The sequence below is a fragment of the Solanum stenotomum genome, chromosome 8 (assembly GCF_019186545.1).
Source record: "Solanum stenotomum isolate F172 chromosome 8, ASM1918654v1, whole genome shotgun sequence".
Taxonomy (NCBI): Eukaryota; Viridiplantae; Streptophyta; class Magnoliopsida; order Solanales; family Solanaceae; genus Solanum; species Solanum stenotomum.
This window is the reverse complement of record NC_064289.1, coordinates 25127211-25143907: the sequence shown is the minus strand read 5'-3', so window position 1 is coordinate 25143907 and position 16697 is coordinate 25127211. Positions and strand designations below refer to the sequence as shown.

General features: G+C 33.6%; 2 protein-coding genes, 1 long non-coding RNA gene and 1 other non-coding gene across 4 annotated transcripts; 2 read left to right on the top strand and 2 right to left on the bottom strand.

The window, feature by feature from the left end:
• Window positions 1-809: 809 nt before the first annotated feature.
• TRNAS-AGA (transfer RNA serine (anticodon AGA)) lies at window positions 810-891 on the top strand. Its single transcript has one exon. It is a non-coding gene; the product is annotated as a tRNA-Ser (tRNA).
• A 2112-nt stretch (window positions 892-3003) lies between these two features.
• Window positions 3004-8209, top strand: LOC125874279 (uncharacterized). Its single transcript, XR_007447250.1, has 2 exons — window positions 3004-3405; window positions 7881-8209. It is a non-coding gene; the product is annotated as an uncharacterized LOC125874279 (long non-coding RNA).
• A 3471-nt stretch (window positions 8210-11680) lies between these two features.
• On the bottom strand, window positions 11681-14239 carry LOC125873261 (probable LRR receptor-like serine/threonine-protein kinase At3g47570). The gene is made up of 2 exons (XM_049554158.1): window positions 12251-14239; window positions 11681-12112 (listed from the first exon to the last, which is right to left on the bottom strand). The coding sequence occupies exons 1-2, from the start codon at window positions 14058-14060 to the stop codon at window positions 11763-11765; spliced, it is 2160 nt and encodes a 719-aa protein (XP_049410115.1). The 5' UTR covers window positions 14061-14239; the 3' UTR covers window positions 11681-11762.
• LOC125873647 (receptor-like protein 35) lies at window positions 14069-15236 on the bottom strand. Its single transcript, XM_049554533.1, has 3 exons — window positions 14321-15236; window positions 14121-14233; window positions 14069-14074 (listed from the first exon to the last, which is right to left on the bottom strand). The coding sequence occupies exons 1-3, from the start codon at window positions 15234-15236 to the stop codon at window positions 14069-14071; spliced, it is 1035 nt and encodes a 344-aa protein (XP_049410490.1).
• Between the last annotated feature and the right edge of the window lie 1461 nt (window positions 15237-16697).

The window sequence follows — 16697 nt, the reverse complement described above, 5'->3', positions numbered from 1 at the left end:
AAAGGCTGATGGAATGAAAGTAGGGTGCAGAGGTGGGTGATAAAGATGAAGAAAGAAATGACTAATATTGGAGAAGAAAGGTATAAGAGCGCTTCAATTGAGAAAAAATATTTGGGGAAGACAACAAAATAAAGAAAGGAAAAAATTAAATATTTTTTTAAAAAAATGGGACCCGCAATTTGTTTTACCTCTAAATTAAAAATTTCACATATTTTTTAAAAACTTAATTTATAAAAAAAAATATATAAAATATTAGTTATATACTAAAAATGACATGTGTACAATTTTATAATTCATTTTTTTCTTTTTTAACTTTTCACTTGCTTTTAGGAGAGTAGATTCACTCTCTCCGCCACATCACCCCTTAGGGGGTAGTTAATTCACTTGAAAGTTATTAAAGGAGTATTTAAACGTTCGTATAGTTTAAGTGCTAAAGTAAATTGTGCTGCCAAGTTCAAGAGGATTTTTATGTGTTTTCTCAAAAAAAAAAAAAGTATCATAACTCAAGCTGCCATACTCAAAACTATTTTTTCACCTGTTTATTTGTTTTTCATAATATTTTTTCGCAATAGCCAAACCAAACTAAAATAGTGCTCCTCTTTAGGAAAACAAAAAAAAAAAAGGAGGAAGAGAGACAAGTATAAAGTGTGTTAAAGTGTATAGAAAGAAATATACACTCAAGTTCTGATATAATCCAAATTACCCAAAAACTTTTAGCTAGATGGATGAATTTAAATTGTGACAAAACTGAGAAATCCCAACTTGCAATAAAAACTCATAATATGACAACGTTTTTAGGCCATCGAATTGTGGACGTGCCGGAGTGGTTATCGGGCATGACTAGAAATCATGTGGGCTTTGCCCGCGCAGGTTCGAATCCTGCCGTCCACGATCATTTTATTTATGCCAAATTTCCTCCTCCTCGGCAAATGGCAATAAAGAACACATTTTTATTATTGTTTGTACAAATGGCATGGGAAATTGAAAGAAAAAACGATATTTATCTTAAGGCTAAAGAGGATTAATGTACGATCAAAGAATAGGGCCGAGTAATATAATATTGAGGGGTTAAAAGGTATGATCCGTTAGGGTGTTGGAACCGAACTAGATGTGATTGGTATCAATAAAAAGAATAATAGTCGTTAGATACAAAAGATATGAACATGACAATTGAATGTCGTAGACCAAGTGTACTCAAGAAGTAGAGTTCCTAAATTAGGTTTGAGCAGAGTCCCTTGAAATTAACAATATGACCAGCAAGAGATTTAAAAGATGTCTAAAGGAGATTACTACTAAGAGCCCGTTTGGATTGACTTAAAAAGTAGTTTTTAAGTCAAAAATAAAAAGTTAGTAGGCCTACTTTTGGTTTTTAACTTATTATAAGTTATTTTTAACCTTATCAAACACATCCTAATTTATTTTAAGACATTTTTTATTTATTTTAAGTTTTTTTTAATATTTGTCAAACACTTCTAGAAGTGAAAAGTTGACTTAAAAGTAAATTTGACCAACTTTTAAGTCAAGCCAAACACCCTCTAAGGCCATAAAAGGATATATGACAATAAAATTAAGCCCTCGTAAGAAGAACAGCTATATGACAGTAACCTTGAAAGACTAAGAGAAATCATTAAAGAGTTGAAGGAAATAAGGATCTAACAAGATTAGTAATGCCAACAAATTTAAGAACCTTGACTCACGTTTGCTCATTTCACTAGCTAATTAAAGTCATATATGGAAGATTAAGCTAAGTTATAGATTGCAGAAATGTCTAAAATGTATGGAGCTTCTCATGTATTCATTATTCCTGCCAAGATGTTTGGTTCACGATAAATACTCGAAAGAATTTCAAATATATGATGAAATGCAGCACGCAATTAAGACACTCAAAGATGTATCTCAATTTTTAGATTTGTAAATAAATAAATAGTAGAAATTTGATTTAGCTTTGAATAATTACTCAAATTAATTAAAATTTCATCAAATTAGAGAAGAGTGTCATCTTAGGTACAAAGTAGAGAAATACTGTTTTCCCAAGCTAATCCATCGGAATGATGTGTCCAACCTAAATACTACTTACTCCCAACTACATTTTCAAAGTTGGTAACATTTAACCCAACTAGACAAGGCCATGTGTGCATAGGGGATCATACAACTACCTTTTTACGTGGCAACTCATTAGAGGTTCGTACATGATCCAACTTTTGAGTCACTCAGAGTAATCTTTGGTCTTTCCTAAAAGGTGCTCACTTCAATAATGAGATTAATCCCATTTAGCAATGCCTTTAGTGAAATGAATCTATATCTTCATTCTTTTATTAGAGATCTCGCGATCGTTTGGTAAAATGTATTAGTAAAAATATTATATGCATTAACTTTATGTATTAGTAGTTCGTTGTTTGATATATCTTTTCATGTCCCTTGTTGATATACTTTTTTCATGCTATATATAACTAATGCTTACATTAGTTATACATTGTATTGTGTAATATTAATACCATAGATTTCTGGGTATTAGTAATGCAAAGAATTTATACATGCATTAGTATCATTAAAGACTCAATTACCCCTCAAATTCACTTTTACATATTTTCCACCATAATTATGGAGAATATTTTTGTAGATAAATATTTTTTTACAATGTATATTATTTTTAATATGTCAAATCAGACAATGCATAAGAAATAATATATGCATAATTAGTACAAATATTACTAATACACTCTATCAAACAACTAGTAAGAAATCAAAACGAATATCATTTCTTAGTGGGAAACCGTAAAAATGCAAATATGGATTAATTGATAAATAAGCTAGGAGAATCTATATTAATTGATCAATATTATATATATATATATATATATATATATATATATATATATAAAAATAAAAGAAAAAGACAAAGTTCCAGCCCGGATGTTAGTTGAAGGGGTCCTACCTATGTTAATGACATCTCCAATAAAATACCAAGTAATGATTAATTGTTATAGCTTTCCAATTCAATGGTCATCATAGAAGAAAGATGAGTAGTGGTCCTAATAGGAGTGGTTTCCAAAAATATAATAACTATAGGTTATAATAAGTTTGACTTTGAGTGTATTAGAAATAAAATGATGATTAATTAGTCCATAATTGTGACACACTTCTATGGCTGTTGCTTCAACTCATGACATGTATCAATCTGAACCGACACATAAAGACATTGGAGGAAAAATTATAAAGTGTTAAAAGTAGTGAGGTGTAAAGATCAACAGTATGAATTTTAACATTTTTTATTGTATAAACTTTTCTTTTACTCTATCTTTTCAAAGAAAATATAATATAGTTTCATAGTTTGGTGTTGTAGGGAGGAATTTATGAAGAATGAATGGATTTTATTTGGAACTTTTGAGAAGCATGTCAAACCAGGTACCATTTATTCATCCTGCTTCTACCTTTTACTTATGTCACTATTCTTATTGTTTTAACAAGTCAGGTGTGAGTTTGAATCTTGGGATTGTAGATAATTGTTAATGTTTATGCAAATTGATTTGTTTTTCTTTTTACTAGTAATGTAATTCTTTTTCACATATAGATAGGGTGAACATTTAGTTCTTCAATTTTTGATTCTTCAATAGTGTGTACCGAATATCAAACCAAACTAGTTCAGTTGGATTCGATTTAATTCAGTTTTTAAAATTCGGTCCTGCATTTTTTTATGAATATTATCAACAATAACAAGGATATTCAACTTGTGTGCAATCCATGCTAAGAGAGTCACCAATCACCATGGAGAACGAGCTTAATTAAGTTGATCACAATATTGATTAATGATCACTCTCTTTTTTTTGGTTTTAGCCTTTAGATACTGAACTAATAGATGGTTATCTCAAGGACCGTATGATTTTAGCCTTTATGAAATTCTGAATGAAGTGATAATTAGTAAATACTATACCTCCGTCCACTTTTAATTGTCACAATTTTCTTTTTTAAATCAAATGATAATAACTTTGACTAACATTTTACATGTATTTTTTTGTCATATGTATATGCAAAAAATTGAAATTTATGGTACTTTTCATATAGTTTTTGCATCTAAATTCTTTGTTTAAAATATCGAACTAATGTAATCTAATTTAATTTTGAAAATTAATCAAAGTGACTTTTGAAAAGCGCAACATAACAATTAAAAAGGACAGAGGGAGTAGGAAATTTACATAAACTTCATTAGTGTTAGAGCTAATTACTTTTTTTTTTGTAAGCAAGTGCGCTAGGCAAGGTGTGCCTAGGGCTAGTTTTATTAATAAAAGGAAAAGGATCTCAAAGAGAAGAGTACAAGCAAGGGGGGCTAGGCCTTACCTTACTAATTTTAATGAGGTAACAAACCTCTACTAATTAACAAGCATGAAAAAAATAAGAGCTAGAGAAAACTAGATATTTTATGATCATCATAGAGTTTATAATACACTCTGTGATGATACTACAAATGAGGATGCTTAAATAATGCAAAAATATAAAATCTAAGAATAAAGTTAGGTTATCAACCTCAAACTTTATTTTATATATGTAAGAATTAAAAGAGATGGATTGCCCGTGTAAAGTAACCTGAAGTATTTTCCTCTTGTCTTCTTCATCAAATATGTCCAGCAAAACTTGATAGTTCATCACTTCTTTTTGGATCGTGTTGTTGTTGAAACTGTCATATGATTTTGCTTTGCTAGTCGCATTGGTAGTTGCCTTGGAATAAATTCCTCAGTCACCTTACCATCCCAACTATGTTGCCTTTCATATGTCTTCTTTTTGTTTTTGTTGCTTCCACTTCTTTGTTGCCTAGGCAAGAGAGCTCCATCTTTGACTACCTTATCAGATAATATGTCTAACATATCATCCTCATCATCTTTGTCAAACATTTCACTGCCCAAGTCACTATCATAAGTTGTAGTTGGACTACGTCTTGAAACTTCAGCTTCTAGCTCATGACTTATTTCCAATACCTTGGTGTTAATGGTCAAGATCTTTTTGGAGTTATCCATTGTCACTGCCACAGATGGATTTGCCTTACTTGAAGGCACAAATATGGGTGCTTGAGGACTTAACTTACTCCTTGTAGGTGCATGATCCTCTTCCTCAACTAAATCTGCCCATCTAGAATCACTCGTTTCCTTCACCAAACTCTTGTCATTCCCTTTGGAATGTGGAATGATCATTGGGTTTTCTTTATTCAGAGTAGTTTCTGGATTAGAAACTTGAAGAATTGGACTGGATAAAGCATGGAGCTCTTGATTAGAATTGGTCATTAGGGCATCAAAGGTGTTAGAGCACACAATCTTCCTTGACACTTTATCTTCACAATTTTGCTCCTTGTGTGGTGGGTTAGTGCAATCTAGTTGTTGTAGTTTGGCTGGAGAAAATGTTTTGCTTGGTACTTCAGTCCAGCCTTCCTTATCATTGTCCTTCAAAGTGAAGTCATGATCGCATGTACCACCAGATTCGAAAATTTGATCCAAATTCTCTTCACACTGTTGCACCTTATTAGCCTGGCAAGAATCTTGAATCGTAGCCAAACTAGGATTTTTCCCAGATAAAACACCAGCAGTTGGTAGTTTAGGATTCGAAGCTAGATCAGACTCCAAATTAATCACGGGAACCATCGAATCACTAGTAACATTATCATTTGCACTCAAAACCAAAGTATCGTCTTGAACACAAGTATCAACTACTCGATCTCCATTCTTTTTAATGGCTTCCACAATTGCTATTTCATTATTAGTTGCATCTGCAACTCGAGTATTATCATTAATCCTTTGATCTATGTTTGCTAGTCCCCTCTTCTCATTTAAAAATTGTCTCAAATCACCTTGAAATTTCTCACCATTGAATTGTTCATCTCCAACCATTCCATTATCTTTGTGATTTTTATCTTGATTCTTTTTCAAAATCAATCGACAATTGTTTTCATCATGACCTTGATGCTTACAATGGTTACAATATAAAGGTAAATTATCATAAACAAATTCCTAAAAAACCTCTTGAATCTTACCGGTTTGCTGTCCAAATACTGGAGACGCATCCTCTTAGGCAGCTTGTCCATAAGATCGAGTATCACCTTCACCCTAGCAGTGCTAGGCCTTGTCTTGTCTTGTGTTGCCTTGTCAATAGTTATTGGCCTTCCAACCTCTGATGCCATCGACAACAAGGATCTCTGGGCAAATAAATCTGGTGATAATCGAGGCAACGAAATCCACACCACAGCCATTGAAGTTTCTTCTCTAGAATTGAAATCTATTGTCCAAGGAAATACCCTATAAAGATGTTGCTCTCCACGGAAAGGTAAAAAGCTTACCGATTTTGATAGAGAAACCACATAATCTTCATATTGGTCTATCCTTAGCAAAATATGTCTACGAGCAAGTAAACCAACTAAACAGTTTCCTTTGATGCCCAAGTGTTTAGGTAAAACTGTTCGCAAATCCTTCACTTCTAGTGTATCGGATGAGAACTTAATAATTACAGCTTGATGTAATCCTTCTTCCTGTGCGAAAACCTGTTGTTCTCCCTTTGTGAATTGAATCGTAGGCTCTCCATGTACATATTGAATCTGTTTCAACTGAATTTTTGTCAAATTTTTGACATCTTGATTTGTGGTTAATCGAGTAGCAAAGGATGTTTGTTAATTAGGATTAGGGTTTGTCTCTCCCACAACCAAAGGCCGGGGAGAGATGTGCGCAAACATGGCTGCTGCTAAGTCTCCATCGCAATTGCTCAAGGTTTAGGTCGTCCGCAGAGATGTGCGCCATACAATAGAGCTAATTACTTAGATAGACTCTAATCAATTTATTTAGGAGAAACTTAGTAATTAGGGATACCTACTTCATTATCATATATGCAATTATCTTACTAAATTTTGGTGCGTCTAGATACATCATTCAGATATGTTCAGATACATGTATCTCAAGATATATGAGATCAAAATTAAGTATAGTTTGTTCTAGATTACACCGTATCCAAGTGGAATCGCATGTATCTAGGATAAATAACAAATCTCGCTTGCCACTCTCCTATATATCTGGTGTGATTCACATGTATTTGGGATACATGACAAATCTTGCTCGCTTCCTCCCTATTTTAGTGTATCTGGTAACAAAAATACATGTACCTAGAATTCTAGATGTATCTTTCTCAATATATGATAGAAAACTCTTAAATTAATAATATACTAATATGTAATATTTTGAAAGCATAAGTAATAATTGTATATATGATAATGAAGTTGGTATCCCTAATTACTAAGTTTCTCCTAAATAAATTGAAGTAATTTACTACTGTAATCAAGTTAGTAGTATAACTAATCCAGAAAATCGTAATGGGGAATCAGGGCAATATCAGTGACAGTCCAAGACATTTGTTGCAAAATTTAGTTGATAAGATGGTCATGCATTAGTCGTCATTGCTGTATGATAAAGAAAAAAGGTTAGGATACTTCAGTTCTTGGGTGCACCGAAGTACCGGACCCTAAATCCGAGAATCAAGCCGAAGAACCGAATTAATTCGGTCTAATTTTTTGGTTTACGATATTTGTGCCCAATCTAGATATTTATGTTCTAACACTATAACAAAAGAATAATTTTTAGCAGCAATAAATAGATATATAAACAAAGAATGCCAAAGCCTTTAAGATAACGAGTACTATGATTCCAAATGCTCTGGCATATTCAATAGATTATTATTGTCTGACGTACACAAGACACAAATTTAGGGTATTTTTCCTGCTTCACTCAGTTAACTTTTGTGTATTTAATTATGCTCGGATTGATATATGTATAGCATAACATAACGGGATCTTTAGCGCAGCAGACTGTCCTTAACTTTTTATACCACAGCATAACACTCTTTTTTTGAAACAGGACGCTTTGTTCCGATGGATATATATATATATATGCCAGGAAAAATCTCGAGGAATGAAAAGGTTCAATGCTCATGTCTAACCTCTGGATGTGACATATAGGAACTAATTCATTTTGGAAGGCAAGTCAAGTTGTGGCTATTGTGAGTTCATTAATAGTACAATTAGTTTAGTTAGATACCAATATTTTGCTTTAATTAATGTATAGGTTGAGATCCACCTTCCAAAACTAGCCCTTTGTTGGGCTTCTGCTTAATTAGATTTGTGGACTTCTTCTTCATCATGTTCATTTGATGGACAAGAATGAATAAATATATGTTTGTATCTTAATGATGTCGATTGACGAAAGTAGGTGATTTTTTTAATGAATATATAAGTCCAACTCTTTTGTTGAAGTGTGTGACCATCTCATCTAAAAACTTAAGCTCTAAAAAAAAGAGCACACTTTTATTAGTTAATGATATTCTCAACAAATTTAACTTATATCTTCTAATCATGTAGAGTAATAATTTTCACTCTCTCAATGCATTTCACCTGTTATTTTTTAATTTAGCACAAAAATCTACGATACAACAATTTTATTCACCGCACCAGATGAAACACTTGTTAAAATTTTTAGGCTAGTTGAAATGAATGTGTTTATTGCTGAAAATGGATTTACTACATATAAGCTATAAGGTCAGCCAATATTACTAGAGACTGGAGTAAGGTAAAAGGGCAAAGCAACAATCGCAATATATAGGCTAAGTTGAAGAGATGAGGATGAACAAAAGAAGAAAAAATTAAATCTATCTTCTACACAATCTAAGGAACAATAAAAGTAGTGCTAAGATATTGATAGCTTTTGACAATAAAATTGATATAATGTTAAGATCTTGACAAACAAGCTAATGTGATTTAAGATAGTTATTTTTTGTAAAGTTATAATGAAGCATTTGAATGTTACAACACTATGAAGCATTTGAATGATACAACACTATGAAGTGGATACGCAACACAAAAGACTTTAACTTAAAACATACAACAATTACTATGATAAATGATGCATGAGAAGTCTTCAAATTTTCAACTTTGCATTAACCGATTGATTGAAATAGCAATACAAATCAAGAGAAATACAATGAAAATTCTATATATTAAAGTTAAAGTGGTTGATCCCTTTCTTCTTCTTCACTTCTATCAGCTTCTCGATCGATCTATTACTTTTTTGCACCATTATATGAAAAAGGTTAAAATTTTCTGTGAAAATTATTGTCGGATCAAGAAGTGTTCACATATATATAGCAAGAGACCATGACTGCATTTCACGCATTCAATAATGTATCTTCATTGTCTATACTTGCAGTGCTGACATGTTGAAAATACAATATATGAGTAGTACAAGTTTGGTGAAGAGAGAAAAGGAGGGAAGTTTTATCTCTTGTAAGGAATGCAGAGCTGGGATAGATAATTTTGTAACAACTGTTAAGTTCGCAAGCTCTCTTGGTAAAGTTTCAAGAATGACAATGCCATGACTTGAAGCTTTCTGCATTTCTCCAGGTTTTGTGGAATAACTCCATCTAGGGTAAGTATATGAAAGAACCCTTTTTTCTACTACTTCTTATGATGCAATTGGGGCTTATCGGCAGAAACAAATCAATTTTGACAGTCCTTTGTGGCTCAGGTGGCGACTAGATCAATGTGTTATTGCTTCAAGAGAAACTCCCATTGAAGTTCACTATGAATCTTTAGGTACTTTTTATGAGATTTATGGACACTACAAGTCTAGTTCATCCCTTCCAAGTTTAGAAGATGATCGATCACGTATAGTTATAATTGGAAGCTTTCCAGTTATAAGATTGTTACCGGTAAGAGCAATCACTTGCACTGTAGTAATGTTAAAGATCGATGGAGCCAGTAAGCTAGCTGATTATATATATTAATTGCAGGTCTAGGACAGTCAGATCACCGATTTCTCAACACTTGCAGCTTTGTTAGATTGGAAAAAGAAGTTGGAATTTTCCCCAAAAATGGCTCCAGACATTAATCAATTTCAACCTCCACAAATGAGCCAACTCTTCTGGAAAGTGTTGTCACTGATGTCAAGGGAGATGAGAAATGAGAGGTTTGCAACCATGCTAGAAATGTCTAAAGCAGTAACTCTATGGTGACGGGATCTGCAAGTGATTCCGATCCATCTGCAAATTGTGGTTGAAGAAGACCAGTTGCTTGCTAAGATGTGTGAGATCTCAAAGCAACAAGTACTGTAGTTAGGAACAGTACTGTAGCAAGTGATAAATGTATGGTCATGGAGTAGAATGAAAACTGCAAGAGTGAAGAGAAGATTGCAACTTAATTCTGCCCATAACTACAATTGATAATGCAAAAACAATGATTTATACTACTATTTTTAGTTTTTCAGACATGCAAGTTAGCATTCTTTGTTACACACCAATAGTCAAATGCAAATGGCTCGACTTCAATATGTATATACATTCATTAAATATGCAATTGATCAATCAAGTAGTGAATAATTGTCAAGATGCATGATTGATGAGTCCAAGAAAATGATGACAGAAGAACAACTTTTAAGTCCTTTCAAAAGCAAATAATTTCGTAAACGAACAAGATTCCTCTGATTCATTCTTTCTATATATAATTGATTGAGATAGTATCTTCTACTCAAATTAAGGATTTATCACGGGCAGCAAATTAGGATAACTAAGATTGCCTATTTTAACCTTCATCTTCAACTAAGACAGACAAGAACTTGCATTTTTTTGCCACCATTAGTCAGATGGTACAAAATTAATTACTACCTGGGCAAAATAAAGACACAAAAGTATTGTTTTTATATCACTGTTTTTGATGCATAGATTCTTTGTTCCTCAGGGCATGTTAAGAAAGTGCAAACTTTCTATGCTTTCTCCCTTTCTTTTTTACAAATACAACTACACTTTAATAAACTTGTATCACATATTATTACACGCACGCCTCTTTTATTCTTTTATATATAACCATCTAGCTAGTATCCAGGACACACCAGCCTGAGTAATCCAGATTCGCATCTTGGAGGACCTTTGTAAGGGTTTATCTCTCCTTATGAAGGGTTTCTCCATTTTCAAGCTTGAACCTGAGACCTTTAGTTAAGGATGGAGGGATCTCATCTATCCCACAACACCCCTTGTGGTGGTTGATATATATCACACACCTCTTGGCACCACTGCATACTAACTCTATTCATCCGACATGAATTAAAGAAAGTCACCTCTGCATATGGCAAAAATCAGTCATCAGCTCAGCAAGCTAGCTAGTTGTAACAAATGCTAAAAAATGTTTACAAAATCAAATGGTCACGTGAAAGCAACCTACATGATAGCACATTATTAATTACTCTACTTCTGTCCTCTTTTATATAAAACACCAATGTGTTGCTATTCAGATCTTGTTTGGCAAGTTATCATCCAAGAGTGGAGAACCAAGCTTTCTACCATAAAATGTGGTAGTTTAAAGAACCTGTTCTCTCGACATATTTCCAGTCGAACTAACCAGAATTGAAAAAGGATAAATCTGTTATCCTTTTTTGCCATGTAAAGTGATTTTGATGTATTAACTCATGTTATAGATTCTCTTGAGGGATTTAGAGATCCGTTTCTCTTTGTTGTTGAGATCTTTTTGTCTGTTTGTTTCCCTTTGATTTCACAGGCAATTACTACGTTTTTTAGTCATATATTTCTCATTTTGGACTTTCATATATCATTAAAACTACATATATATCAAGAAACGAGTTGCTTCATACAACCCTGAATAAACACACTTCAGTACTTTAGCAAAATTGAAAGTTGAATGTAACTGGCATAGTTAATCAAATAGCATACAAGAGTAGCCGGTCCAATTCCACCAGCTAGTGCCAACTACTGACAAGCCGGAGCCTAATCTTTTTCAGTGTTGAAAGAGCATTTTCAATACTAATTCTTGCATCGGGTGTCACGAAAGTGCAGCTCAAAGCTAATTCCATGATAGACAACAAGCAATGCATCTTTGCATCAATTTGCTCATCCACTGGCTGTACCAGATTAGAATCCACCACCTTATGAATTTCACCTGGAAAGGAATCACTAACCCAACGTTGTATGGTCAGGCCTCCAATAAATATTTCATCACTTGGTCTTGTTCTTGTGAACATCTCCATCATCATGATGCCAAAACTATAAACATCACAGCTTGTGGATACAATTCCATTTTGTCCATACTCTGAAATCACAATTATAAAAGTTTCCTAGTTAAAATGGAATATGCAAAAAACATAGAAAATCTATTTATATCTAGGGGAGGAAGAATTGTTTTGAGTATTTAAACGATATGAGAAAACTTTGAAAAGTTGTACTATACCTGGAGCAATATATCCAATGGTTGCAATTGTCCTTGTTTGAACAAAAGCCTCCCCTACACCTAACAATTTTGAAATGCCAAAATCACTGACATGACCAACCATTTCTTGATCTAGCAAGACATTGCTTGGCTTCAAGTCACAATGCACCACAGCTGTTGAATGACCATTGTGGAGATAGTCTATTGCAGATGCAACATCTATCATTATATCTAATCTCTGCAACAAGTTCAAAAATAAGTTATGAGAATATAACCACTTATCAAGTGTCCCATTGGGCATGTATTCCAACACTAGGGCTTTGAAATCAAGGTTGGAGCAGCTGGTGATGACTTTGGTCAAATTTCTGTGGCGAAGGTTTCGGAGTATCTCACATTCTATGTCAAAACTTCTGAATGCACGCTCCAATTGCACATTGAATACCTTTGCTGCAAAAAGGGTACCATCTTTAAGTATCCCTTTGTAGACCATGCTGAAACTCCCATTACCAAGCAAGTTGGTTTCGTTGAATCCTTCTGTTGCCTGTTCAATTTCATAATAAGAAATTCTTTCATGCTCTTTTAACGGAGACACATTTGTTTGACCTGCATTTTTTTTTGTCTTTCGCAATCTTACAAATACATATGCAAGGGCTAATACAAGAAGTAACAGACCCACTCCCAAACTGATGTACAAAACTAAGTTAGCCTTTTTCCTCTTGGGTGTTTGGATGACACATGTTGTCACATTAAACTTGGCATCACCACATAGTGCATCATTAGACAAGAAGGATTGACCCGTGGCGTTTGAAAAAGGACCACCAGTGGGAATCTGTCCAATTAGTTTATTGAATGAAAAGTTGAGGTATTTGAGAGACACAAGAGCTTCTAATGACTTTGGAATTTCACCAACAAGATTGTTATAGCACAAATCTAAGAATTCCAATGCCAACATTTTGCCAAATGAATCTGGAATAGGCCCATCTAGTCTATTATGTTCTAGAGAAAGATAAATCAATTTATCTAGACCCCCTAGAGTGCTAGGAATCTTACCAGAAAAATTATTTTTTGACAAATCAATGATTGTTGCCGCCTTTAAATTACCAATTTCAAATGGAATTTGCCCACTTAATAAATTGGATGAAACACTAAATTCTAAAAGATCTTTAAGGCTCCCCAAGCTTTCTGGTAATCTAGAATCCAGCATGTTGTAATCTAGATGAAGTATCCTCAAACTGGTAAATCTTCCTAAGCATGGTGGCACGGAACCAGAAAATTTATTTTGTGACAAGTCCAATGCACCAAGATTCTGTAAACTGCACATATCATCTGGTATGGGTCCTTCTATCTTGTTTTTATCTAGGTAAAGTTCTTGAAGGCTCAACATGCCTTGGATGGTATTTGGAATACATCCGGTGAACTCATTGTTAGATAGACTCATCTTTGTCAAACCAGTAAGTTTACCAATTTCTCGGGGAATCATGCCCTTAAGTTTACAACCATCTGCTTCAAAACCGTGCAAGGAGTCGGAGAAATTACCAACAGAAGCCGGAAAAATGGCATCCAAAGGATTATTATAGAACCAGAGATTTCTTAGATTCCTACAGTTATTCAATGATGCAAGGAAGCTTAATGTTGAATCGCTGATAAAGCTATTGTTTCCCAAGTTTAGAGCCTCAAGGTATTCTAATTTACCGAGTGATTTAGGAATTGGACCTGTGAAACTGTTGAATGAGAGATCAAGCATTCTGAGTCTCGAATAATTTGAGATTGAATCAGAGATAAAACCACTCAGATTATTTCCTCCACAGTAAAATTCTTCTAGGTTCGGCATTCCACGACCTAAATCTGAAGGTAGAGTACCTGAAAGCTTGTTTAGTGAAAGTATTAGGACCTGCAGTGCTGATATGTTGAAAATGCTTGTAGGGACCGAACCAGTAAACTCATTCTCGGCTAATCCCAGCGTCTGTAGTTTCTTAAGATTACCTAGCTCCACAGGTATCTCTCCTGTCAATTGTTTGAAATATTACCAGTTAGATCGAAAAGGAAGAAAATTTCAGATATAATGTTGTAAGGAAATATCATACTATATACCTTCCAAGTGTAGTTGTTGTCCAAGAAATAATGTTATAAGAGCCGTTAAGTTTGCTAGCTCTCTTGGTACAGTTCCAATAAACTCATTGTACGACAATGACAATCTTTGAAGCTTTCTGCATTTCTCAAGGTTTGGCGGAATAACTCCATCTAAGGAGTTGCTTGAGAGTTGAAGCCCTTCCAAGTTTGGAAGATGGTCACATATAGTTGTTGGAAGTTTTCCAGTAAGATTGTTGTTGGTAAGACCAATCACTCGCATTGTCGTAATGTTAAATATTGATGGTGGTATAGGGCCAGTAAGCTGATTGAATTGCAAGTCTAGGAAAGTCAAGTAACGAAGATCACCAATTTCTCGAGGGATCTCTCCTACGAGAAAATTACTCTGCAAACTCAACACTCGCAGCTTTGTTAGATTGAAAAGGGAAGATGGAATTTTCCCCGAAAATTGGTTGCTCCAGAGGGACACAGTGCGTAGGTTTGGTAACAAACTCAAAAATGATGGAATGGCTCCAGTGAAGTTATTGCTTCTAACATTAATCAATTTCAACCTCTTCAAATGAACCAACTCTGCTGGCAAATTTCCATGGAAAGCGTTGTAATTGATCCTGAGGGAAACAAGAAATGAGAGGTTTCCTATGTGTGGAGGAATGGTACCATGAAGTTGCATGCTAGAAATGTCTAAAGCAGTGACTCGATGGTGGCGGGAGCTGCAAGTGATTCCAATCCAGCTGCAAACCGGGCTGGACGAAGACCAGTTGCTTTCTAAGATGTTGTAAGGATGAGAAGAAATGTGTGATTTCAGTGCAAAAAGAGCAGCTTCATCAGTGCTAATATTAGGAACAGTAGCAAGTGAAGTTTGGTTATGAAGCAGAATGAAAACTACAAGACCAAAGTGGACAATGCAACTTCTGCCCATAACTATATATGTCAACAAGGTTTCTTTTAATTATATACCTTGTTGAGCTAAAACAAGAATTGATAATGCAAAGCAATGATGTTTAGAAGACCTTTTTAATTCATTCTATACATTACACTAGGAGTGTTGTTTGGTTTAGATCAATTAGTGAAAGTCAATCAAGTCTTTTAGCTATTAGTGTCAATTTCTTACTATGGAGTGTGTTTTGGTTTAGACTTGAGAATGTGAACTTTTAGAACAACAAATTGTAGGTGAAAACTGAAAAGTGCTCAATAGTCAAATGTACCATGCACTCAAAGTCTCATATTTTTCTTTTGTGGGACCTGAGGGGACAATTTTCTTTGTCACAGTGTTCATACAAAGGGAAAATGGTCTAATAATACCCCTCAAAATTGTCATTTAGAGTTGAGTTGATATACCTCTCATTATAAAAGTGACTTATATATACTCATATTGTTACACATATGACTTAGATATACCATTTTCCTCTAATGGAAGTAAAAAATCAATTTAAAAAAAATATATTCATGAAAAGCTATATCTGATACTTCTCACACATATTTTTTTTGGTTTTTTTTATTCAACGGCTAATTTGGATCTATCATTTTGATGGTAAAATTTATTTTTTCACTAAGTTTCTTATAAAATTCATCATATGTAACCCCAAATATTTTTTACAAATACAATATATCAAAAAAATAATTAATTTTAAATATTTTGTTACTGTTTCTTTTTTTTTTCATGCACACTTTTTTCCTCATATTTCTACACTAAAGAATGAAATAAAATAAGAATAAAAAACTGAAATAATGATAATCAAAGAAGTAAAAAAAAATGTGTATAAAAAGGATCATTTATACCCCTACATAATTTTTTAAACGGAAAAGGGTCAAAATTGCCCCCAAACTATATGAAATAGACCATTTATACCGTTCGTTACATTTTGGGATAAAAAATGCCCCTGCTGTTATCCTAAGAGACCACAAATACCCTCAAGAGTTAACACCCCAAATTTTTGTTGATGTGGCAAGCCACGTGGGACTAATCCTTCCAACTAAGCGTTGCCAACTAGAATTCACTACAAAAGAACTAGACCTTTAGCGGCAACAACAGTCGCCATAAAGGCCCAGAAAATCGTCACTAAAAGTTTTTAACATTAAATTCTAATTTTGTGTTTTTTTCTTCATTGTTTTTAAAAAACCAAATATGATATCGATTAAGTAGGAGTTTGAAGACGCTATATGTTTTATTTTTATGTCATTTGTAAATGTATAAAATGTACAATGATGCATTATATATATATATAGTAGGAGATTTGAATTGAGAAGTAATTTTGATTATTTTTCGTAATAATAATGGATGTTTTTAATATGGATATTGCAAGTTATTTATTTTAGAAAATTAGGTCGCAATCGAAAATTAATTATCATATTTTTTTGTTGAAAAAATAGGTTTTACTAG

What these genes read in the sequence shown, in the direction of transcription:
- LOC125873647 (XM_049554533.1), bottom strand. Translation starts at nt 15,236, where the DNA reads ATGGGCAGAAGTTGCATTGTCCACTTTGGTCTTGTAGTTTTCATTCTG. An exon ending in ACAACAACTACACTTGGAAG is followed by an intron (nt 14,234 to 14,320) that starts GTATATAGTATG and finishes AACAATTGACAG; the next exon opens with GAGAGATACCTGTGGAGCTA.
- LOC125873261 (XM_049554158.1), bottom strand. Translation starts at nt 14,060, where the DNA reads ATGCCGAACCTAGAAGAATTTTACTGTGGAGGAAATAATCTGAGTGGT. An exon ending in CATTGGATATATTGCTCCAG is followed by an intron (nt 12,113 to 12,250) that starts GTATAGTACAAC and finishes TTGTGATTTCAG; the next exon opens with AGTATGGACAAAATGGAATT.